A 25,505-nucleotide genomic window follows, 5' to 3' on the forward strand; every position below is an offset into this window, starting at 1 on the left:
CCCGGCATATTAATAATTACCCGCTTTTTCAAATATTCGAACGCTTCTCGCTCCTACAATTGTACGCTTTATCGAAATTTCTATATGAATATGTTCAAAATATTTAATCATTTGTTGTTTGTGTTATTGTTTCTTCCATTCTGCTCTTATCTTTATCTTCATGTGCGCCTGTGCAGAACAAATGTGTGATGTCTAGCAAAAAAATGCCTACACAAATATTTATGACGACAAAACGAAAGGCAGCAACGATTTACGCCACTGAAGTGGGGCGTCAGTGAGCCGGAAACGGAGCGTCTCGCGCTGGAAGCCCGCTAGCGCATGTGTTTTTTAGTCTAATTAACTAATTTAACTAAAATTATATAACTTAAGCAAACAGTTAAACTAAGGAATTGAGCAACCGCTGAGAGTTTACTAGCTTATGAAGATTGACGAGGAAAGCAGCGCGTATTAGCTGCAAACGGCGCAATCGGTGAGCCGGCAAAGTAGATGAATTCAATTAGATTCGGAAAAGTAAAATTTTGTAGCTCTAAGCATATGTTAGCTATTGTTAGACGCTTCCAGTTTGCGGCCAGTGACTGTACTGCTACAGCACAAACATATTTTATACTTCTTTTTGTACATAAGCCGTTAGCTTTTACTGTAAACATTGTAACTAAAATGAGTAAAAATCTTTCGAATAGTCTTGCTCGGCTCGAAAACTCAACTGAAGGCTCCTATATAGTATTAATAATAATAAAAATAAGTGTTTCACAATACTAAATACTGCTCTAACGGTACCAACTACAGTTAGAATTTACTATACTACAAGTGATTGCTGCTCAAAAATTGTGTTTTAATTTTTTGTTAAAAGCTTTCCGTTAGAAGAAGAAAAAGCATGGGTTCGAGCGCCTAAAAGTAGGCGGTACTAAGCATGTATGTAGTAAACGTTTAGCCTACCTCTAGGCGTATCTTTTGTTAAAACAGCTTTCACTAATTTAAAATACTCGAGTTAGAAACACAATACAAACTAAACTACACTCAGCTCAAAATCAAAATGTAAAACTGGAATATATTATAATACTAAAAACGCCAAAAATTATAAGAGATTTGAGATTTAGTATATATATGTATGTATATAGATATATATAATGTGGAACACAAATATTTTAACTATAGATACACCTTACACGCCCACAGGGCACAGTAACACTAGAGTTTAATCAAATTATATTTACAAAAGAATATTGCAACTAATGAAATGTAAAATGTATAGATATACTATATATAGAAACAGAGAGAGAGAGAGAAAGAGAGTGGAAAACGAGTCCGCAAATATATTTACAAGATATTCACATACAAAAGAATGCATAGCAGAATTTTCAAAACAAAAATAAAATAAAAATAAAATCAAACTAACCGCAACGTTGGCGCATAAAACCAGAAGTAGCACGATAAGGCATATACGACACAAAAGCATATCATCACCTAAAATGCAAAATAACGTAACATCACTTTTCATAAGTTTACAGGCGAACGAAAAACGTTAGAATAGAAACCACTAATATTGAAACAATATTCGAGTTTTGGTTATAAAGTGGTTATATATTGGTTATAAAATGGTTATGTATTGGTTATAAAATGGTTATGTATTTGTTATATATTGGTTATAAAATGCTTATATATTGGTTATCATAGACTCATATTGTAACAAAATTTTAGTTTTCGTTATAAAGTGGTTATGTATTGGTTATTATATCGGAAAACGATTTTAAATTTTTTTTTGGATGATACGTTGTTTTGCATTTTTGGTGACAATATACAGAGTGACTAACAGCGTTTCATTTGAATCGGCGAATTATTATTGTACTAAAGCGCAAGTAATATTTTATGTAAGCTGACGAAAATATTTACTTTTTTTTACCGTAAACATTTTTGTTAATCATTATTCCCTCGGGTTGCTAACTTTTGTGTAATGAACATATTATGTAACTAATTGTATATAAATTTCTACAAATAAGTTCGTATTTGGGTAACACGAATGAACAAGAATTTTATTTTAATTATTCAATAAATGTTGCATTTTTTCTAGAAAATGTTTTTTGATGTGGCCAAAAATCGGCGAGAAAGTATGTAAGTATGCAGTATATACATTCATATGTATAGCAAGAATCTGATAAACAAATTGCTGGAAACACTGGACGACATAGTGTTGATGGTATCAGTCAATCAATGAGATTATGGAAAGATCCCCACGAAGTTTACACCGATGGGCTATCAACAGCGGATTAAGAGTTTACATTAAAAGTGACAGTACTCCTACCTACCTACCTATACACTCCAGATCAAATTTGAACCAGACAGGTCCATATTGCCTGACAAACTTTCGGCGTACTTGTACACTCATGATCAAATTTGAAACGGACAGCTCAACATCGGCTGACAAACTTTCGGCGTACTTGTACACTCATGATCAAATTTGAACCGGACAGGTCCATATCGCCCGACAAACTCTCAGCGTCGTAAGCAAACAGCTACCAAACACATACTCTTTGACATATACAGCTCAAACTTAACGCGAACATAAAAAGGTGGGACCAATCTGGGAAATTTTATTCCAATAGCTTCTCTCCGGATGACAAAACACTCTGTAAATGCGAACATATAATTAAAGTACATATATAACCGTAACATTGTAACTGAAAATTACCTTTTAAATTTGCTTCGAGACACTGTGATGCTTGAGAATTTCGCTGTTGCTGTTGTTGTAGCGGCAGAAAGCATTCCTAAAATAATTTCGAGAAATGCTGCCGAGTCGGCGGGTCTTGGAGTTATAAAAATCCGAGTAAGTTGTAGGTGCTTAGATCCGACTGAGGTGGGGACTCTGTTTTACTGTTTGCTTTGCTGTAAGGGTTAACTCCCACTAACAAAATATTGGGTAGTCGAAAAAGTCTTTTCGTATTTCTAAAAAATTTCTGATCAAAATACGAAAATACTTTTTCGACTACCCAATATTATACCTAACCCTTACATTTTTTTAAAAGCCAGTTTTCCACTTAAAGAAATAACAAAATTTTGTTTAATATGGTAGTAAGTTTTAATTTTTATTTTACTATTTACTGTTTTTGTGTTTGTATTTGCTACATGTTTTCGTAATTAAAAATATGTTCTCTGATATATACTATATAAATATTACAGCAAATTAGTTTGTAATTAAAAATTAAGTAAAAAACACACAAATTATTTTAAATTTGAAAGTTAAAATTAAAAAAAAAAATTAATAAATTTATAATAATTCTTCAACAATTTTTGATTTAAAAAAAAATTAAATAAAAAGAATAAAATTATTTTAAATTTGGAAATTAAAATTATAAACATTTTTTAAATTAAAAAAAAATTAAATGAAAAGAACATTTCTTTAAAATTTAAAAGTTAAAATTAAAAAAAATTAATAAATTTATAATAATTCTTAACAATTTTTGAATTAAAAAAAAAATATTATTTTAAATTTGGAAATTAAAATTATAAACATTTTTTAAAAAATTAAATTAATAGAAAAGTTAAATACAAACATTTTTATTCAAAAATTACGTTAAAATACTATATTTTTTTTTAATTAAAAATAAAAATTATAAAGCAATTAATAAATGTATAATTTTTAAACATTTCTTAAATTAAAAAAAAATTACGATTAACATTTAGTCAAATAAAGGTAAGGCAATTAAGGTCGATTTTTAATAAATTAAATGTATGTAATATTGAACTTATAAACGAATACTAAAAATGTACAGTAACGTACAAATAAAGTGCAGTCAAAAACTGTAGGAAGCACGAAAATTATATTTTAAATAATTTAAAACAATAAAAAAGCTATTTAGTCAAACTGTAAACTTCGAAAACTCAAAACTAAGTCAACAGTACAATTTTGAAAGTTGCATATTTTTAGGCGCTTTTTCAAAAAAAATATTTTTTGAATCAACCTTCATGCTGATAGACTCACAAATAGCGGTTTCTAAGTCTTTTATTTTTTTTCAATATATTTTATCTTACTTCTTGTTAGCCCTGCAGGACGGAGTTAACGCCAAACTAATTAGTTAGTTTAAGTTAGTCATATTACTAGTGGATGTCATTTCGTATTCAAAGCTAATACAACTACAACTGTCATTGGAGTTAGTTCCGTTAAGTCTTTATGTGGTATTACTAAGTGTTACATAACAAGGCACTATAAGGAACTCAGCCTAAAAGTATGCAGATAATCGAGTTTTTCGAGTTACTTACTTGCATATTCGAGATATTACTTAAAACTATGCCATACATTTTGTCTTAGTTCTAACTGTTTCCTAGACTGGTCTAGAAAAGTCTGATGCAGTTCTAGCAATAAATATTTACAATTTAAGTCAATCAAGACTGCATTCAGTTGACTTATTCTTAGTTATATAACGAATTTTAATTTTAAACAATTTAAACAATACCCACTGAAGTACCGTTGTACTCCCTAGACCTATGTCTGTGTCTAGATAGTTGCATACTTGCTAGCCTCCCCTACTATACTAGAGCTTAACACTACTTATGCGAAGCGCACGCATTCCCAATACCTGTTTGCTGCCTACACCTCAATACTGTTCAAACTGCCCGAGGACATGTTGTCGTTGTGGCTGCCCAGCCGACCGCGCTTCATCATGGCGCGCGCCGGCATCGGCGAGCGCTGCACGCGCGGACTACCCGGCACGATGGGTATGCCTACGCCGCCGTTGTTGTTGTTGGTGTTGCCGGAGGAGCGTCGTGTGCGGCGCAGCGACGGTATGCGCGTGGGCAGGCCATCGATGTTCATGGCCGCGTCGTGTGGCTGCGTCGCGTTCGCCGGCACCGCGGTCGCCGTGTAGTGCAGATTGCGCGCACTGCGCTCCAGTGTGCGGCGCTGTTGCTCCATGGCGGGCGTCTGCGGCGATTGCGCCTGCGCATGCTGCTGCTGGTGTTGCTGGTACAGATGGTGCGCGTTGTGGTGGCCGCTGTGGTTGTTGTTCTGGTGTGGTGGCACCGGCGGCGGATGTTGGCCGGCAGACGATGCGTTGGCATGATGATGATGGTGTGGCATGTAGTCGCCGCGTTTGTGCATTAGTGTGGGCGTGCCGGGCGGCGGTGGATGGTATGGCTGTGCGTGGTGTAGGCCCTGATGCGAGCCCAGATGTGCCTGTGAATTATGTAAAGATTGAAAGGATGAGGTGGATGAATGAGACGAGCTCGATTTCGTGTGCAAATGCATGGCATTGGTGTTGTGATTGTAATGAGCAGTGGCATGATTTGCATTTGTTATTACTGCGTTTGGCGCGGTGCCTGCTTGAGCTTTATTACTGGTCATTTTCGGTAGGGTTGTATGCGACGGTTGGTGGTGCGGCTGCAGCTGCGGCTGTTGGTTGTGGTGTGTATGAGGCTTCTGGTTCGGCAGCGGCGGCAACGGCTTCGACAGTGGCGAAGTGGCGTCGTTTGCACTAAAGATGCCCTCGCTGGCTTCGAGCGTCTCACAGGAGGAAGAGGAGCGCGGTGGCGGTGTGTACGGCTCGGCTTCGTCCGCATTGGTGGCGACAGTTTGTTGCTGGTGTAAACTATGGCTGCTGCTGGTATGCGGACGGGTCGTGTTTAAATTGCTGGCACTGGCTGAATTGTTGGGACTTGAACCCGTGTGGCTGCTGTTGCTGTTGCTGTTGGGCAGGAAGCGCAGCTCCATCACGTTGTTGCGATTCTAGAACAGTTCACGCTGATATTTCTAAGCTAGTAGCAGCAAATGCCTTAGAGTCGCACTAGTAATACTTAAATTCATATCTATGCTAATGTGGGGATGGGTGCAATGAAGAGGTACAAGCGGAGGAATGGCACATGGCGAGATAGAATAGTGACCAAGAAAAGAAAGTTAAGTGTAAAAATTAAGGAATATGCTGTGCGTGCTTTCGAATAGGTTTCTATAATAATAGAGGGACGGTGCTGTAGTAGGGTTAGTGCGAGGGAAAGCGGAGCTTTAAAAGCTGACAAATTTAAAAATATCAAACCCTAGTTACCTACTTAAATCAATAAAATTATTTTCCTAATTTCTAATTCGAAGTTTTACCAATAGTTCGAAAACAAAAAAGTCGCCTAAGGGTAGGCAATATTAAAATTACATATCGGCATTTATCAGCCTTTGGAACCAACTTGAGGATGGTCTCAGCTTTATTTAAAGAGTAACTTTAAGTTCTACATATATAACCAATTTCTTTAATGTTTTTGCACTCCAAGTGTTCTACCAATATTTTGAAAACAAAAAATTCGCCTAAGGGTAGGCAATAGTAAAACCATATATGCGCACTTATCAAAGTTTGGACCCAAAATGCATTGTTCTTAGAGCAATTTCTCGCAAACCCTTGGTAAACCTTTGGTCCACTGTCTGAATTATGCTGCTAAAAGTAAAGTATTTAACATTTTCTGTTAAAGTTTTGTTAAGTGTTAGTGTTAAAGCTGTTCTAACCTCAAAATATTTTCGTTAGCTCAACTTGGTCTTCCTAAAACTAGAGTTTTTTCTAACTGTAGATCTGCCGTGAAGGAATTATTGCTCACTAAATGTGCAGAAAATTTACTAAAACTAAAATAGTTACATAAATATATATAAAAATACATACAGATAATATACAATAGAGAATTATATACAAAATATAATTATAGGTTATAGCAATAGACTTTATACAAAAGATTGTAAATGCCAAATTAATTTCTTTTTCAATTTTTTTCTTTTTTTTTTTTTTGATTACAGAAGAGTTGCTGGAAAGGCTGAAGTAGTCGAGATTTATACGATTTAGGTATTTAAGTAGTTACATAGTCGAGGCACCACCAGCTGTGTTGAAAGACATACATACAACCCCACTAGAAATGACTATAAAGTACAAGCAAAAATTTTGTCAAGAAAATTTCGTAAAAATTAAAATGTAGAGCTCGAAAAGAAACACATTTTACAAATCGACAACTCGAATACGTAAAGCAGTAAGATATTGCATAATACGCTAGTCGTAGATAAAAGTGCGACTGTTTAACTGAGGCAAGCCAAGCCATGGCTCATTTTTCAATATATACAAGTGCTTGGCGGGGCTCTACATACCTTGTCGGCTTCCTGCGCCAACGGATTGGGCGTGATGTTCATGCGCGGTATGACGCCGTTGAGACGGTGACCGGACTTGTGATGCGCCGCCACGCCCAGCACTGAGGGTGTCACAAAATCGGCCTGTATGTGGTCTAGCTGTGGTTTGTCTTCATCTGGCGAAAAGAAACGTTGACACACATTGCCTAAATTGTCGTGTTAACGATGAAAGTTTAAACTTACCTTCTGGTGTCGCCGGGCTGCGTCGCTTCATGCACAGGAAGGCAGCGACTATGGCTACGATGAGGAGTATACCGCAGCCGGCGATGCCCGCCACTATCGGATATTTCGGCTTGTCGTGCTCCTTGGTGTTTATAGGCGTGACTGCTGGCACAGGCATTGGTGTGGTTGCCACTTCTATGTTGACAAAATACATATTTAAAATAACTTTAAACGAAATACGATTTTTTGGTTACTTACTCTTCGTTTTGCCCTGCAATATGGCGCTGAACTCAGACGCAGCCAGTGCATTAAAGGACTGCAGCTTGAACTCGTAGGCGGTGCCCGCTTCCAACAGGTCGATTTTAAATTTCCGTGTATGTTGACCGTCTACAGTCGCTTTGAGGTATTCACCCGCTGAAGAGGCGAGCCGGTAGTAGGCGTAAAAACCATCCGGCACGTTTATAGGATTCGCCGGCAGCGTCCAATGTATCATAACTGCAGTCTCTGAAAGCGGTTCCACGCGCAACAGCTCTGGCGCGGGCAAAGTGGCTTTGGTGGGGCCTAAAGCTTCGCTACTTTGCAAAAAGAACTTCGCTGAGGTGTTGCCCTCCTTATTGTCGTTGTTCGAGTAAACAGCGATGATGCGGAAACGGTAGAATCGATCAGGTTTCAAGCCGGATACCGATGAGGTGAAATTCTTCACGCCTTCAAAAACACGGTCGCGTTTGCCGTATGGTATGTCTTCGTTTGTGGTCTGCCAATTTTCGCGCGGTATTTTGCGACTCGAGTCACCGAGCATGCGATACTGCACCTTGAAAAACTGTATGGGCAGCCCGTCGTTCTTTGGCACATACCAGCGCAACATGACCGAATCGTCGGACAGTCGCGTCACGTTGGGACGAGAGGGAGGAATCATGTTGACTGCAAGAGAGTACGTACTTTATTAATTATCGTTTATTTTATAAAATTTAGATACATATTTTATGAGAAATACACATCTCTTTTGAAATGTTTAAATGAATGTCAATTTTACAAAATTCTTTATGTTAGAGACACTGCCAAATCTTTAGTTTTACACATCCGATAATTTACTCTAATGGCACCAAAAGGAAAGAAGTCGAAGAAGCAGCGTGAAATCGATTGGGCGGCCGACGCTTACTTCGACAAGAACCGTTCAATGATCTACATCGAACACACGTTAGAGTGCCCGATATTCACGACGAAAGCCGAGGAGTTCGCCGCTTATGTAGCGCAAGAAGCGCCAAATCGCATCATACAGTTGGTACGGAATCATAACGGCAAAGTGCCGCCAAGGGATGGTGCTTTCGAGATTGGGTTTTCACAGAATGCGCGCACCTCCGTGCATCAGCTGTGGTCCGGCATTGATAAAGGCCCACCAAGGCGTGACAAATTCCCACCGGAGTACGAGTCACTCATGCAAGAGATACATAAGATTTTGAAGAAATTCTATCCTGATGCGGTGGAAAAGAACCCCTTGGAGGGCATGGAGGACGATGACGCTGCGCCAGCGTATGAGTGAAAGCGCTTAACAGTTTGTTAAAGCTTCCATACAAAAAGATTCAGTGAATAATTCGTAATCCATGAATTTCAAAACTATCCAGCAACAATAGTGAAGCTATGCAAGCCCATCAACTGCTCTTCCGATTGCGTTCTTTCAAAAAAACCGCGACAGTTTCAAAACCGGTGCAACAGTTTGAGAAGCTATGAGTAATTCAAATGTAATCAGCGAGTTTTAGCTTTTCGCCGTCAGATGGCGCAACAGTAGCGTCAAGCGTTACCACTACAAAAATTTTATATTAATAATATAGACATGCTCTAATCTACATTTTCAATAAATAAATAAATACAGAAATCAAATAAATTCACGTTTGCTCATTACTTTCACAGTTACGTGCCTTTATGACATTTGTCTTCACACCCAAACTTATGTTTATGCATCAAATCAATTTTAAGCATTTGACGGCACTGGCAACACTGCAAAGCAGAAACAAACTCAAAACATGGCCGACAAGCTATCACTCGTCACTCGCCACTCGCACTCGTTTTCTGTAGCTCGTTGTGAGTGGATTTACCTGGAGTGTGTGACGGCGCTTTTTCAAGTGATTTTCTCTATTTGTGAAAAGAATTCTAGAAAATTATTGAATTCCTCAAGGAATTTTGTGCTGTGATGTGCATATAAAAGCAAAAACAACAAAATACATCAAAGAGTTCAATATTAATCGTGCGAAAACACTCAGGGCCGCAGCTGTCCACTTAAATGCAGTGTAGCAACAACAACCATATTAGAGTGCTATTAAAAAGTATAAAATTGAGAATAATTTCTGATTTTCATAGCTACTATTTGGTGGAGTCAAAAGCATTTCATCTCGTTAAACGCCAGTTTCTTTGAGCTAACGCCGTTTCGAGTGGAGCTGTGTGCACTACGAAATTACAAAAACAACTAGCATAGTTGGGTGCTTACGAATCAGAAATTCTCCCTGTTGGATTGTAGCAGTTCGTCGTCAACATAGCGAAGAAATCGCGTCAGATGTCCACTGGTGTGGCGGTGGGTGGCGGCGGTGATGGCACCGTAACTGTGGTTACCACCACAGCCAACGGCGCGGAGGAGCACAATGCCGCCAATACGTCCACCGGCAATGCGGGTGCCAGCGGCGCGGTAGGCAAGTCAGGTCAAATAACTTTGACGCCACGTTTCACGCAAGAGGAGAAGGAGATACTCTACAGTCTGTTTCATGAGCACGAAGAGGTCATCGATATTAAATTCAGAAAGAAGCAGCGTTCTAAATACTCGGTGCGCGATGCCTGGGAAAAAATTGTGCACGAATTCAATACACATCCGGGTGTTAGCGCTATGCGAAACCTGAAGCAAATCCAAAAATTCTGGCTCAATGCAAGGTGAGTAGAAGATGCCAAGCCTGGAGACCTTTTTTGTATGGCTTCCACACTTACGGAGCAGTCGCTGACCCGCGGCCAGCAACTGCTCTAATTTGTGCACCTGTTACACGCAAATGCAGACCACTCGGCGGGCTGCACAGAAATGCATTCCTCCCGCCAACGTCATTAGCAGTTTTGTTTGTGTCTCTGCCTGTGTGTGTAGTGAAACGTGTGTCGTTAAGCAGCTCATTGAAAGCCGCATTCCAACTCATAACAAACAAATTCTGTTGATTTAGTGGGTCCGATGGACTCAAAACCCCAGCAAGCATGAAATATACCTCAAAACACAAACAAGTCGAGCGAAAAGCCGTGCACAAGCACAAACGAGCCAAATGTGCACCCGTAAAAGAGCTGACAACAACAAAGGCGTCTAATGACGAGTCATGACAAAAGTATCTGAGCGCTGTGTTTCGCTCCGCAAATTCACGCGACCAGGCATTCGCTCATGCCCTCATTCATTGTCGTGCGGCAGATACTCGTCTTTCGAGTGCAATTAAAAATGGCGGCAAATGACAAGCGACAGAATATCTCAAGAAAGGCATGTAATATCTCAAAGGTATAAAGTATCTCAGAAAGTTGGTAAACAAAGAAGTGACTGAAGACAGACTTCCTTCTAATTCAAATGTGAAAGAATCAGTGAACGTAAATACATAACTTATTCGTTCCGAATATCGAAACTAGTTGATTTCCAAGTATGCCGTAGCAGTGGAACTCCACTCGCCAAAGCAGGCATATGCGCTCTTGCCTTGAGCAGCTCATTTATGGGGTTGAATAGCTGAAATGCGAGTTTGTGTGAACGTGCGTGTGTGTGTGATTATTGGCGTGAGTGAAGTTATTTGTTTATTTATTTAACGAGTGATAATTTTTATGTATATTTCTAATTATGTTGCTATTATTTTTAGACTACGCAAACAGTACCCCTTCCGTCCAAATGGTCAGAAGGACGCAAACGGCTCACAGGCAAGCATCGATTCGGATCGCCCAGAAGTAGTAAATCATGAGATTAAGGATGAGCCCGATTTCCAGGTCACCAACATAGACCCCGATGAGCATGGCAGCCAGAATGAGGCTTTCGAAGAGATCGAGATGGATACTAGTGACGGTGTGGGACAGATAGAGCAGGAACCTATTGATCCGCTACAGCAGCAACAGCAACAACTACAACAGCAGCACCAGCAACAGGTGCTCCAGCAGCATGTACAACAACAACAGCAGCAGCAACAACAACAACAGCAGACCATACAGACACAACAGATATCGGTGGATCAAATCAGCGCCGAAAAGCTGACACTAAACGATTTGTTACAATTCAAAACAACGCGCCCACGCGAAGACATCATTCTGCAGATAAAACATCCCGTTGATTCGAACAGTAAGTTACCAATAACGATTCCTCAGTCAATGTTGTCTAACCGCTTTACACTTCTTTTCTCGAACAGCCACCCATATCACTATACCATCGCCAACGCGCATCACCATACCCAGCCAGCACCAGGCGCAGCATCACACGATCACCGCCATGCCCGCGACCGCCTACAATCAGCAGATCATCAGCGAAATCAAACCACAGCAAATAACACTTGCCCAATACCAGGCGCAACAGTTGCAGCAACAGCATCTTGCCCAGCACCAGCTCGCAGTTGCTGCACAGCAGCAGCAGCAACATCAACAGCAGCAGCAACAACAACAACAGCAGCAGCATCAAATGAAAATGCAACTGCAATCGCCAGCGACCGCACAGTTCGCGACTGCAACGCCGACATTCACTTGCGCAACACTGCACGCGCTGCCCGTGGCCACGGCACCGGCGCCGGCACCCGTCGTGCCGACGGTTAGTGTAAGCAATGCCGCAGCAGCAGCCACGGCGCCGGGAAACACCACCATCACGGTGGAGTCATTTGAGGAGAAAGTGCAGTACTTCCGTTTGAAAGAGGCCGAGCTGCGCTACAAGGAAACGCAAGTGGCGTTGGAAAAGAAGAAGATAGAACTGAGCCGTGCACAGGAAGATTTGAAGCACTTGCGCGAGGTGCACCGTCTACAAGTGGAAGAGCTGAAGATGAAGATACGCATCTTGCAGGAAGAAGAGAAGCTGCTGCGCAAGAGCCCAAGTTCAGTGCAAGTATAGGACGGGGCCAGTTGGCCACTGCTCTGTGGGGGTGTTAAAGGGAGGAGAGAGAGAATTGATTATGCATTATTGGTTATCTAATAAGATATCGGTTAAGTTTTTCTTTGATACTAGAAATAAAATTTTAAACTCACATTTACATTTAAACAAATAATAGTTTTCTAAACCTAATGCAAGAACAAGTTCAAATTGTTACATTTTGGTATTCTATATCTTCTTGGAATTAACTTGTACGAGGAAGTATTGCTGAGTATTTCGTAAAGGAATGTAATTTAATTTAACTGTAAAGCGTCGGAGCGACGAAAATAAATCGAATTGTATATAATAAGTTATTTATCTCGAATAAAGAGAAAACTGACATCCACTTCATCGTGTTTAAGTTTTACGAAACAAAACAACTAATAATTCGGAATATTTAAAAACTTTCCCAATTTTGTAGAGATGAGAATTTTACTCACGTATTTTCATGTGTTTCCGTTTGCCCTTGTTTTTGTTGCCGGTGTGCTCATAAGGCATGCGTATTGGCACGGAGCCTAGAGGAGCTGAGTCTTCGCCCTGTATTTGCTTCGGGTTCACTTCCAAGTAACTGCCGTCGCTTACCTGCAATAAATATGAGTGTTTACACGGGATTGTTACCATAACCGAGTTCTGTCGCATTTACCTCGCCCACTTCGTTCTTTGCAAAACACTGCACGATGCCCGCATGGCGCTTCTGTACATGCCGGATAACCAAACGACGGTCTTCATGAAAGGTCTCGTTATCCAAAGAAGTGTCTTCACCATTAATTAACCAATAGATCTGGGGAAAAGGATTGCCGGCTGCCGAGCACTCCAATTCCAGTTGATCGCCTTCATTTGTTCTTGTCTTTGCTGGACCACGCAGTATTTGTGGCGCTTCCAAGACAATAAATTTTATAATTTGCACCAAAGCAGGCGCAATACCATTGTCTAAGCGACACACATATGAACCCTGATCCTCGGGCATCACATCAGATATCTGCAAACCGTACGGCAACACTTTTGTTCGGTTGTTGTAGATGTTAATTACATTCGGGCTGCTCCAAACGGCCTCCGGTGGTGGCGAACCGACGCCTGGGCATTCGAGTACGGCTGTTTCGCCCGGACGCGCCGTCACTTGTGACACTGGCACATTAAGGAAGTAGGGCGGCGTGCGATCAATATAATCGACGCGCAAGTCTATACGTTGTGGCAATCTCACCTCCACGCCAGTGATGGCATTCATTGCCGAGCAAGTGTAGTTACCGGAATCTTTTGATGACACTGTGTTAAGTATGAGCGCTCCATTTGCTGAGGGCAACACCTCGGTCTGTGGCACTTTCTCGCCGTTGCGGAAGAAGCTCCACACCGCTGGCGGATTCGAACTCACTGTGCCGCAACGTATTAATATGCAATTCTTTGGCGCTACGCTCCAGCGTATTGCATTGCGACTATAACCGTTCGAGTTGTCGATGCTTATGGATACGAGTGTCAGCCGTGCGGGTGTGGAAGCAATTGCGGCCGATCCGACCCAGGCCACACATTGGTAGTCACCCAAAGTTTCGGACGAGACAAATACACGCAAACGAGATGTCAGGTTTTCATTTACAATATTGTGTCCATCCTATGATAGTGGAGTATAAAGAAATAGATAAAGTTTAAATAGAAAAGGTCATTGATACCGACCTCGCCGCCATGAAGATAATTGTAGTTCATAGCGTCCGTGGCACGTGCGCTGGTGTGACGGAACCGCCATTCCAAACGGTCGGGAGCCAAATTTAATTCGCACTCAAAAACAACCTCATCACCTTTGGGCGCCACTGCTGATTCGGGAGAACGCACAATGTGTACACCCAGTGACGAGGATTGTGATGCCGCGGATAGCTTTAGTTGATTACATATAAGTAAACTCAACAAGAATGACAGCTGCCAAGAGCCAGTTATTCCTGATGTTGCAGCAGATGAGAATGTTGCGTGATTCGCCATGGCCCAACGCCAAACTGGTGCTCTAAAACCGGATGTATAAGGCTAAAATAAAAGAGAGAAAAACTTCGATTTTTTAGAGATTTAATGAAATACGAATGAATTGATGAATGAATTAATAGAGGAAGTGCCTTATAAATAATTAAACACTACTGCAATGTACATCAAAGTATATATGCGCAGCTTGTTCACGAATGGAGGATCAATGCATTTGCTGCTGCTGTTACAAAAGTAGAGTAGGTATGTATGTATGATGCCATGACATACGCACATAAACTTCATTTTAGTTTTTACCCCACTAAACGAACTTGTTACGAGCGCATAAAAACAGAATCGATCATATGCAACTCTTCTGTTGGCCACCAGCTGCCATATACAGCATTCCAATTGTTACAAATGACAAGCCACTGATTCCGAGTTGCGAATCGCATGGGTTGGACAAATGAAGATTAAAGTTTCAGGCAGTCATTCGCTTTTCAATATTTATCGCCGCTATAACTTCTTTCTGACTCAGGTTGTAGAACCGGCAACGATAAGTGATTAGTCCTGCAGTAATAGCTTGGGCAATAAATATTCTGTATTGATGTAACAGGTTAAATGAGATTCCAAGCTCGCACAGCAGGTAACCTTAAAAGAAGCAAATCAACACAAACACAATTCACGAAACAATTTTCAAAGCCACTAAAGTTAAGACACAAGAAAACCTTCCATTTACACCACTCCCTTCTTATTATTTAAAGGCGTTTTCTAATTTGCACATGAAAACACTTCGTATTTATTAATAGAGTAATATTTATTTGCTATGTCTTGTTTAAATTCCGGTTGTGTTCGAATTAACGAAATTCGATGAACTGTCGCCGGCGAAGCACCAGACTGTTGAAAAAGTATATTTCCTTAATCATTTTACAACCATTTTTACCCAATATATAATGCATACGAGTATTATTTTATTTTAATATTTTTCTATAAAAACAACAAACACTGTTTTCTAATTTGTTTACATGTATTTAACGCATTTCGAACATTTTCATTTTACACCACCGAAAAATTTGGCGTTTGTATGGCAACCTCCACTTTGACAGTTCGAATTTGACGAAATTACGCGGAAGAATTAAAATTTGTGTGCAGGATTTAAAATTTATGAATTTTGTCAAATAAAGTGAATATAATTATACAAATATGTGTTATTAGTGTAGTGCGTGTGCGAAAGTGTGTTTGGGAAATTAAATTTCAATCGTTCGGGCGCGTTTTAGTGCGGGTTAAGATCATGAGTGGACGCTGAGGTCCAATGCGCAAAAAACTCAAATTTCCGGTAAGTTGTGGCAATTGGAACGGAAAAAACATTAAATGCTTACTTAAACAGGATATATACACACATACATATGCGAATTTAGAGAATTTTTAATATCTTCGTTTATGGATGCACATTGCTACAGCGGGCACACATTTGCTGATTGGCCAAAGTAATCATTACATTGTACATGCATATTTACACATGTAAGCATGAATATGCATTACATAAATAACTACATGTGCACAGGCATTTGCGTTTTTTGTTTGCCAAAAGATCAATCATTGCTGGTTTAGGACTTCACTAACTGATAGCGAAGGCGTTAAGAAAAGCAATAGATTCTCCTGTTGTGTTATGGTAATTGAATATGGCTTTATATTTTTGATTGTGAATATAAATACTTTCTGTTTTTATATTTGAAACAGAACTAATGGAAATCCGTTTGAAAATAATGATCAACATTTGGAAACTCACTGTTGAAAAATCAGTGTTAGAATTTCAAATTTGAGGATGCGGAAATAGCACAGACACGTTTAACTTCCGTTTATAAAGATTGGTAATTAATAAATTTTTTTTTAGCTAATGAAGACCAATTCAGAAGATCGGCAACAATGCCCCCGTTTTTCTGGCTATGCAATGGATGTGTATCGCTCGTAATATATTAGGAGCACGCCAAACGCCGTAGTCATACTCATAAAAGTGAATACACTTATGCAGCAGTTGATACAATAACGCTTGTGTGAGCACTTCAACACATCAACGCCCCAGGGATGCATGCGCAACGAGATATGCATCGCGGCCAAGGCAACCTGAACATGTTTGCACGGATAGCACTGTTATGGATAAGATCGGTTTGGATATCGACGATTGTTGTTTCGCACAGCGCAATTGTATGCAGATTTAGCACAGCGAAGAGTTGTATATTATGAGCCATACTATGCACGTACATACATACATACACAGCTATATGAACGATGTGTAGATACACTTCGATGCATGGCGTTGTTTTGTGCGCACCACATCAGACGGTTTGATGATGTCAAGCTTGCAATTTGGCTCGGCTGTCCTTATGTTGAACCAATTGCGGCAGGTAGCAAAGCTGTAGTTTGCGCACCCTACAGCCGCGCAAAAACGGCTCTGCACGCCAGCACTCGAAACGAGCGAACAACTTTGATGAGATTGCGTTGACGCAGTAGGTTATTGTCTGCAACGTTAGCGCAACGGCGGTGTTCGTAAAGGTAAAATTCCTTTTAAAATGGAGCGCACCACTCGATCAAAGCACATGTGGCAGGATGAGTGACATAGTAAATGCGAAGTGTGTAGAAGCTGCGCAAGAGCATACGCTTTTTACGGCCAGTCGAATGGTAGTTATTACTGATATTTTTTTGTTGTTGCATTACAACTTTTCCGCAACAATTTGGTGCGGCGGTGAATGGCAAAATCAACAGCTACGGCGGCGGCGATTGGCATTCGACGTGCACTGATGGCTGCACGACGCGATCATTCAACGCTTTTGATATGCCACATCAGCGGGATTTATAAATGCGAATGCTTGATATGACGTGTGTGCGACGGTTGTTGTTTTTGTACTGAAAAATTGCTGTGTGCTACCTGCTCGCCGTCGTCTGTGTGTTATTATTGGTTCTGAGAGGGCTGAATGCGCTTGCTGTTGTTTTTGCATTAGAGGCTGTGCCACTAGCACTTTACGTCCCTTGATCTCATTTCGCTACCGTTTTTATACTTTCTTTTTACCCAAAAAGCGGCGTAAGTGCCAACTAATATGTTGCTGTTGTTTTTGGTGTTGATTCGCCTGATGTGGCACATCCTTTGACTGATATATGGTGTGTATGCGTGGTCCAGCTCGTCGCATATGAAGGGGACCGCGACGCGCCGCATATCAAGGCGTGCATCGTTAATGGGCCGTCATTATTCTTTAGTGTTTGAAAGTGGTCTGGTTCTTTCTCTACCTCATTGTTATTGGCTTCGAAAAGCCGCACGTTCATTAACCGTCTTTATAATGCATTTCGGCTTTTTTACTTTCGCATACTTTAAGTGCTTTGTTGGCCAATTTTATTGCTTCCTCCCTTTCCACTTTTGTTAACTTTTTTGTTTTCTCTTTTTTGTCGTTTTATTTATTTTCTGCGTCGTTAAGTGGCAGTATGTCAATGCAGCTTGCCACAACAAATGACTAGCGTGCCTTCGCTGGACGCAGGACGGCAGTTGTTTGACTTTAAGCTACCAACTTTTAGTGCTTTGGACCATTATAATTTATTGCAATGCAGATTTTAATTTAGTTTTTGTAACTTTTTGATTACTTTCTTTGCAAAATTTCTCGGAGGAAATGTTTTCAGTGTTGTTTGTAAGAAATTTTCTGCAAATAGCTGCCACCTAACTGCAAATATTTTTACGATTGTGTCCAAAAAGTGGTAAATAATACCAGAACATAAGAGTTTGTTTATAAAGTATTTTTTTGTGTTTTATATTTTACTTTATGGATTTTTAAGTTTATTGCAGAAAACTTGTATTCATTTACTGACTAAATACTTATATTTTTTATTTACAGTTACAAAATCATTATAGCGTTTTCATCAAGCCTTAGAAAAATGTGCATCAGAAATCGTTAAAAGTGTAAAATCGTCAAAAATTATGTTTGAGCCCTATCATCAAATCCTTTTGTTGCAATTTTCATGGTGCAAGTGAAAGTGTTCAGAAATTTCTAAAAGTGAGAGTTTTACGGTAAGTTTTGTAAAAATTGCCACTTTTGCTTTTATTATTTTTAAATATATTTTTAAACGGATCGAATCATGCAGTTTTTAAATCTCTCGCCGAACCATCTTTCGTTTTTATACACTGTACAGGCTCTACAAAGTTTGCCACGAAGTTTGTAACACCTAGAAGAAAAAGGTTAAAGACCCTAAAGAGCTTATATTGAAATAATCAGTGTGACGAGCTAAGTCCATTTAGCCATATCCGTCTGCCTGTCCGTCTAACTGTATATATACAAACCAGTTGCACAGTTTTTGAGATATCGATCTGAAATTTTGCACCCGTTCTTTTCTCACCAAGATACTGCTTGCTGTTGCAACGTTTTTTTTTGGCTCTGTGTAGCATTAAGGTTAACCTTAAAAAGTGGCAATGTACCATACAAAAAGAGATGACCTCCGTTATACGCAGTCTTGAGTTGCTAACATATTTCGTTTAAAGATTTACTTGCTACAGACTCATTCCAATTTACTCTGGTTTTCAATATGTGCGAGGACTTTCGACATTTATGTGTTGCTGTTTTGTTATTTGCCAAAGTACTTTGGCATCTTGGACCTGCATAACATTTAAAAGTCATAAAAATTGATGAAGTGCTGCGGCGCGTTGTTGTCGTCGTTGTCTGGGCAGCCACTGTCAGTGCCACCGCACTGCCCAATCGATTGCTGTTTGCTTTACCGCGCTACCTTTGCCAGGCAGTTTGTGCTTTGCTCCGCACTTAGCCCATTGTTTCTTCCACACTTTACCTGTTCTTTGCTCCACACTTCAACTTATATTTTACAGTTTTTTCCTCTGCTTCAGTGCAACAGCCATTCCTGCTTTGGAAAATTAACAAAATCGCCAGCAGCAACCTTAAGCGCGGTGTCCTTAAGAGCAGTAAACGAAAGTTGCGCTCCACACCACCTTACCGTGCCGCCACTTGTTCTCAGTTCCTTTCAGCCACTTGAAGCGCGCTTGTGGTGGCTCCGTTTGGCCGACTCCCTGCTGCTACAGCACTTCCACACTCCGGTTGCTCGCTGGTGCCACTTTTTGTTGCGCCTGAAATTCCAAACATCTGCTGTGCATCGTCACTAAAAACTCGTTTAAAGCGTTGATTACGACTTTGACGCAGCATTTGCCAGCTTCATTGTTGTTATTGTTGTTGATGTTATTGTTATCGCATCACTCATTGCTATGGCGGTCGTGCCTTTTTATTGGACCTTTTAATTGCAATTGTTGTTGCTGTTGTTGGCGTTGTTGCCGTCCGCCAGACATTGGCATGTTTGCCGGTGCCATTTAATTTCTGCCATCGCCGCCCAGACCGACACAGCCCCAGTTGTTTATTGCCATCACTGCTGTTGTTGCTGTTGCTGCTGTTGTTGTCGCATGCTTTTATTAATATCGCAGGCATATTTTTCACTTTTTTCGCGGCCTTTTTTCGGCTGCGCCTTCGCCTTTGCTCCTCTTTGGCGCTCTTTGGCAGCCTTTTATTGACAGCGAATGCGTTAAAATAAATGTGAATTCTTTCGCGAGGCTGAAATGGAATGCGCTGCAGCGGACGCAGCATAAAAATTAACAGCAACAAAAATGAAGAGCGAAAACATGGCCAAAGCAGCAACAAAAGTCACACCAGTCGCACGCTGAGTGTCTGCACAAATAAGCGCGTGTGTGCGCCTCTCTGTGTCGCGTGTGTTTATATCTGTTGCAAGCGATATTCGATGTTTTTAATGTTTGGTTATTAATTTTTATTGCCCGCATTCTTTATATTGTGTTGCTGTTACTGCTGTTGCGACCTTTAAAGCACTTTTGCATTATTCATGCGCTCAGTGCGCTTGTTGTTGTTGCTTTTTTGTTGTCCATTACCTGTTGCGCCCTGTGCACGTAAATCAAGCCATGCGGCAGGCCCTGCCCAACTGGCCAAGCTATGCGCGGCTGTGGCATGTTGCTGTCGCTGTGCGAACTGACAGGCTTTGCGCACAACACCAATAAAAACAACAAGATCAAAGCATAGTTTCTCTAATTGGTTTTTTCGACTGCCACTTGGCGTGGCATGGCGCGCTTATAAGTCACAGGTGGGCTCTACAAATGAGGTATTAGCAAGAAATCTGTAAACTTTGATAAGTTCGCCACTTGCAACACGCCCCATTTTTGCTGCAGTTACAAAATCTCATTTGCTGATTTTTTCGTTTGGCACATTAAAATTAATTGCATCGATCTGTAAACACTTCTCGGCAAAATCTATTATCTCACAATTGCATGCAACATAATTGAATTTTGCTGCTGCAAAACCGCAAAGATTTGTCCCTCCTTGGCAGTCGCCACCGCCGCATTGCAATTATTCCGCACATTTAGCTGCAATTAAGCAGTAATAAAAGGCAGGAAGATCAGGACTTGAAGGGGGAAACTTGTTGCAAGCATGCGCGCCACACGCAACCAACAGCACATGCCACAAGTGGTTATGAGGTTGCTGGCAATGGGACAGACAGACAGACAGACAGGATACATGAAAAAACAGCAAACAAGCAAGCGGTTGCCCGCTCACCGCAAAAGCCGCAGACAGCCCACACTGGGCGCCACTAGCCAAGCTCTGTGGCATGCAGCCAGCGTGCTTACGTTAGTTACGCAGTGGCAACTGCAATAAGCAGCACATCTCTTGTACAATTTCATTTTCGTATTTGCATTGCAAGTGTGGCACGGCATTGCATGTGCAGTTAACCGCTCGTGCGTGCCGCAGTGCCTGTTAGTCGGCGTTGTGTGGCGTGCCGCGCATGGCATTGCCGAATTGGCTGCACATTGCTTATGCGCTAATTTGTAAGCGCAGAGAAATGCAAATTTTCGCTACTTGCCACGACAGCCAAATGCGGCATGCCACGCGCTGTGGCACTAGCAACCATTTTTGGTTGCCACCGAAATTCAACTTGCCATAACCTAGTGTGGCACTGCATTTTTGCACGTTTGTATATTAAATTTTTACTGCAACTTGCCACATGCCACGCGAAAACTTTCATTTCACTGCTAACAGAAGCAGGAAGTGGAAAAATGCAGTTTCGTAGTTAAATATGCCACCAAATATTCGTCGGCACTGCGCAACAGCTAGTAGAACATTAAAAAGTGGTTTGAAAGATGGCCAAAAAATGTGCAACAACAACATTTACGAGCACTGCAGCAAGCGCAAACGGACAACGAGAATGACTGGTGTAAGCCACATTCCACAAGCGGCCTCACACACGGCGTGCCTACCACCTTACGGTGCAAGATGCGCAGCAGGCGCGACAAGAGCGCTGCGCAAGCAGAGCAAAAGCACTTATGTGGCAAGTAGCGCCCGGTCTGACCAAGCTGCTGGGTAGCTTTTTTTGCTGGCCACCGGCGGTATCCTGCATGTGCGCGCACATTCACATGCATGTTTGCTCTGTGCTGATGCTTTTTCTTCGTTTTGTGCACATTCTCCTTTTCCTTTTGCTTTCCTTTCGATAGTAAAAATCGAACTTGTTCACTCGCCCATTTGACGTTTCGGCAGCTGTTGCCACAGCGCTGGTGCCTCGTTCCCATGCATAGCCCTTCGCGTTGCAACGTTCGCCGCGGACACGCCAACATTTTCGGTTTTTGTCGGGGTTTTGAGCACAACGAAACGCGTTCAACGCGTTTCATTTATTTATGCGCGCTGTCTGCGCCTTCGGACAGGTCTGTGCAACTTTTCGCGTTCGAGTGCAAGCTGGGCAGTAGAATAACATGTCAGCATAAGGCAAGAGCAAAACTTAAAGCGTTGCTGTAAAAAGTTGCAAATTATATTGGCAAAAAAGCAAGGAGTGGCAGCGCGAGGACATTGCATGCACCAGCATTGGCTTCTATTCTTTTTGCGCTCTGATTTTGCACGGCTGTGGCATGGTATTGACTGCTGCGGTCGGTTGGTCCAACGACCGATTGGCTGCGCGCCTGGGCGGTGTCGCCACTCAGCTTTGCAACGCTGCAATTTAATTGGATGCTCAATTTCTTTTTCGACTTTTTATCTGATTTCTGATTTCACTTAAAGCGCATAAATAAAGAACGAAAGATAGGAGCTCGAATGGAGGGAAAATGTTACGCTTTACACGCTTTATAGGAGGACTTAATTGAATTTAATGTACTATTGAAGGTAGTATATGAAGATATGTTCTGTTCTAGGTCTAGAAAGTTTAAAATCCTCTGATTCAGACATGTTCAGCGCATTTAATTTTCGGTATCGCTGAGGTATTGCTGAGAGCGAAGAGTTTCCTGAACTTTCTGGGCCTTGCGACTGCACAGCTGCTGGTAGTCGACCAGTGCTTGTTGATTTAGTCGGAGACCTCACGAAACCAAACGAGCTCCTACCCGTTCCCATTCCGCTGCTATCGACTGTGAAGTGGCTGTCCTAGCAAGCTCATCAGCGAACTCAAGATTAATGTCGCTGTCCTACTAGTCGGATTGATGAATAGTCATCACTCTAAAGGGGATACTGCTATCTTTATGACAGCCACCTCCGCTTGGAAGACGCTGCAGTAGTCAGAAGCCTAAAATTGAAACTAATGGAAAGTTCCCGGCAGTGCACCCCACTACCAACCTCCCGTAATCTTTGATCCTTCCGTAAAACAGCTCCTTCTCTCCCAAGCGATCACTTTGGACTATAATTTTCACCATCGGGAACACTTCGTAACACCGTCACATCATTACACCGGTATTTTTTTCTAATTAAATCTTCGGCCTGTCAAAAAGCCACAACCAGCACAGTTTACTTCCCTCCTTCAACGTTGACACTGCTTCGCCTAACGTATTTTCCCTACAAGTTTTGCTTTACAACATTTTGACAGTTTGCATATGCTTACTGCCAACAAAAGCTTTCCACGAAGACCGATTGACAACGCAAATGAGCTGAGCACGAAGTTCAATTCACTTTAAATCATTTACTGCGCATGCGCAAAATGCTCAAGTAACATTTTCCAAACAGCCACTTGCTAAGCAGCAGCTTTCAAATACATTAACTGAATTTTGCGGCATGCCACATCGTTTACCAATGTACACAGTTTCGGTTTTTGCGTTTTTACACTTGTTGTTGTAGAGAAGCGCATTTTTAGTTGTTGGTTAGCTAGTCTACATAAATTAGTGTGTGCAACATAACTGAGAAATGTGGCTGAATACGCAAATTGTTGCACCTAAACGGCAGAGCGCGCATTCGCACACAATGCGCATTGCTGCACCTTCGGCCGGCTGTGCTTGCGATGCACAAATATTTTTATAGCGCTAAAACGCAACAACAACAACAACATGAAGATTAGCTTCTCTGGCTGCTTCACTCCTCACGTGGCATTGACATTTGTTGCGTTAGGGTGTGTGTGCTAGCATGAAGCTGTGACGCTGACGAAATTCAGGCGCATGCAAAGTCACAGTCTACGAAAGTGAGTGGAAACGTTGTAGAGAGGAGATCGCCCATAGCAATACTAACAACAACAGAAGAAGTCACCAAAGTTGTTGGGGAAACGTTCACAGCCTACGCCAAAGCCGTGCAGATTTCCGTGTTGCATGCAGCACGGCATGTATGCTGTTGTTGCAAGAACTCAAGATCATTGCCATTTAAGATGGGCTGTGGCAACAATGCTTCCCCGCACCCACATGCGCGTCTTGGGCTTAAGCGTAGCTCGTCTTGGCTTTGTGGCAGCAACAAGTGCGCTGTTTATGCCACACAATGGCAACAAACACGCTTCAGTTGCACACGCGCAGATCACTGCTTCATCCTTTATTGCATTCCTCAGCATAATTCGCAGTATATTTCTGCTTGTTGCATGTTCGCGTTGCTATTTGTTGCTGCAACACAAAAATGTTGCTACCAATTTACGTAGAATTACGTTGCATGTGTATGTGGCAAACCTAACAAGTTACTGCCACAAATGCGCAACACGCACACACGTTAATGCCGTTACAACAGCTCGTTCAACGATAATACAACAACAACTTATTTTATTTATTGAATAAATTGCACACTTTGCAGCCGCCGCTGCTCGGCCAGTTGCCAGCGCCTGTGGCCTTGTTGGGCGGCACATGCACGCCGCAGCTCTCCTCAGCACTTGATGTGCTCTTGCTGTTGTTGTTGCTGCTGCTGGCGTAGTTATGGGACGTTCTCGTCGCCGTGGCCATTTTCATTACTAATGCTCGCTTGCTAGACGATGACTCATGCGCCGCCGCATATTTGGTACATCGCCGCCGTCAGCTGCCGTGGCACTTGCTTGTCGTTGGTTTTGTTGTCGCAAATAGTTGGCAATGCGATTTTTGCATTTATAGCTTATTGAAGGCTGTCGAAGCGTGAGTGGTGGCAGATTTCAATTTGTGAAAATCGACAATTTATTTGCTATTTATTTTTTATTCTCCAATTCTTCGATCTGTGTAGCAACTAATTTGGCCGCTGCCGGCGATTGTGGCAAGATTGTAGGTGTTTGGCGTATTTCATGTTAGTTTATTTGCTTAATTTTCTCTGTGTTTTATGCCAAGCCAAATAAATGAGTATTTTGGCAGTAAAGTGCAAATGAGTTGCAAGATAAATGGACACCGTGTGTTGTTGTGGCCTTTTGAGTCAACGATTTGGCAATTTGCGTGGTGGGAAACAGAGCGTGTGGTGCCAAATATTTAAGAAAATTATTACAATTATTAAGCAAGAGCGCTTAAAGACTTCAACCCTATAAATGATGCATAGAATGCCAAAAATGTGCAAAACAAAGCTTATATTACAGGTAAAGCTTTTTAGGGAGCTTTTGTTGTAGTCGTTTCGTTTTAAGTTTCAAAATTAATATTTAGCAGTGCAAAGTATAAAAGAGCTATATAAAAGCTTTCAATAATGCCGATGATTTCAAAGCTGACTATAAAAGCTCAACGAAAGCTTCACCTACGATATTTGCAACTGTTCAAAACACTTAGAGCGTATACAAATACAAATATAAATAAATAAAACCTCTACATAAAGCTTTCGCTTCATCGTGAAAGCTCACTTATATTTCTTTCTTTCCAATGATTTATTTTTGAGTGATATGGTCACTACGCCATAAAAGCTTTCACTAATATCTATGATTTCAAAGCTGACTATAAAAGCTCAACGAAAGCTTCACCTACGAGAT

The 25,505-nt window shown here is 41.3% G+C and overlaps 3 protein-coding genes and 1 long non-coding RNA gene across 10 annotated transcripts in view; 3 read left to right on the forward strand and 1 right to left on the reverse strand.

The window, feature by feature from the left end:
* LOC105230385 (PDF receptor) overlaps positions 1-2,090 on the forward strand; it is a 64,256-nt gene extending 62,166 nt beyond the window's left edge. For 2 of the 5 annotated variants that reach the window (XM_011211121.4, XM_011211120.4), the window contains exon 10: positions 177-314. In XM_011211121.4, the coding sequence (XP_011209423.2) occupies positions 177-278 (102 nt within the window). In that variant the 3' untranslated portion in view covers positions 279-314. Of the gene's footprint in view, positions 1-176 lie in introns of all 5 variants that reach the window. The other 3 variants (XM_029552046.2, XM_049456125.1, XR_007422717.1) reach the window with 2 other exon arrangements.
* A 1,566-nt stretch (positions 2,091-3,656) lies between these two features.
* The window catches only part of LOC105230391 (interference hedgehog), a 79,945-nt gene continuing 58,096 nt past the window's right edge, over positions 3,657-25,505 (reverse strand). Inside the window, exons 4-10 of one of the 3 annotated variants that reach the window (XR_007422715.1) lie at positions 14,064-14,405; positions 13,042-14,001; positions 12,839-12,980; positions 7,559-8,221; positions 7,322-7,495; positions 7,100-7,254; positions 3,657-5,716 (exon numbers count right to left, since the gene is read on the reverse strand). This is a non-coding gene — a long non-coding RNA (interference hedgehog). The remainder of the gene's footprint in view (positions 5,717-7,099; positions 7,255-7,321; positions 7,496-7,558; positions 8,222-12,838; positions 12,981-13,041; positions 14,002-14,063; positions 14,406-25,505) is intronic. The other 2 variants (XR_007422714.1, XR_007422716.1) reach the window with 2 other exon arrangements.
* Positions 8,314-9,192, forward strand: LOC105230387 (selenoprotein H). Its single transcript, XM_011211125.4, has one exon. The coding sequence runs from the start codon at positions 8,397-8,399 to the stop codon at positions 8,838-8,840; it is 444 nt and encodes a 147-aa protein (XP_011209427.2). The 5' UTR covers positions 8,314-8,396; the 3' UTR covers positions 8,841-9,192.
* Positions 9,343-12,744, forward strand: LOC105230386 (regulatory protein zeste). The gene is made up of 3 exons (XM_011211124.4): positions 9,343-10,216; positions 11,158-11,627; positions 11,695-12,744. The coding sequence occupies exons 1-3, from the start codon at positions 9,849-9,851 to the stop codon at positions 12,378-12,380; spliced, it is 1,524 nt and encodes a 507-aa protein (XP_011209426.2). The 5' UTR covers positions 9,343-9,848; the 3' UTR covers positions 12,381-12,744.

Source organism: Bactrocera dorsalis, chromosome 4 (assembly GCF_023373825.1).
Source record: "Bactrocera dorsalis isolate Fly_Bdor chromosome 4, ASM2337382v1, whole genome shotgun sequence".
Classification (NCBI taxonomy): domain Eukaryota; kingdom Metazoa; phylum Arthropoda; class Insecta; order Diptera; family Tephritidae; genus Bactrocera; species Bactrocera dorsalis.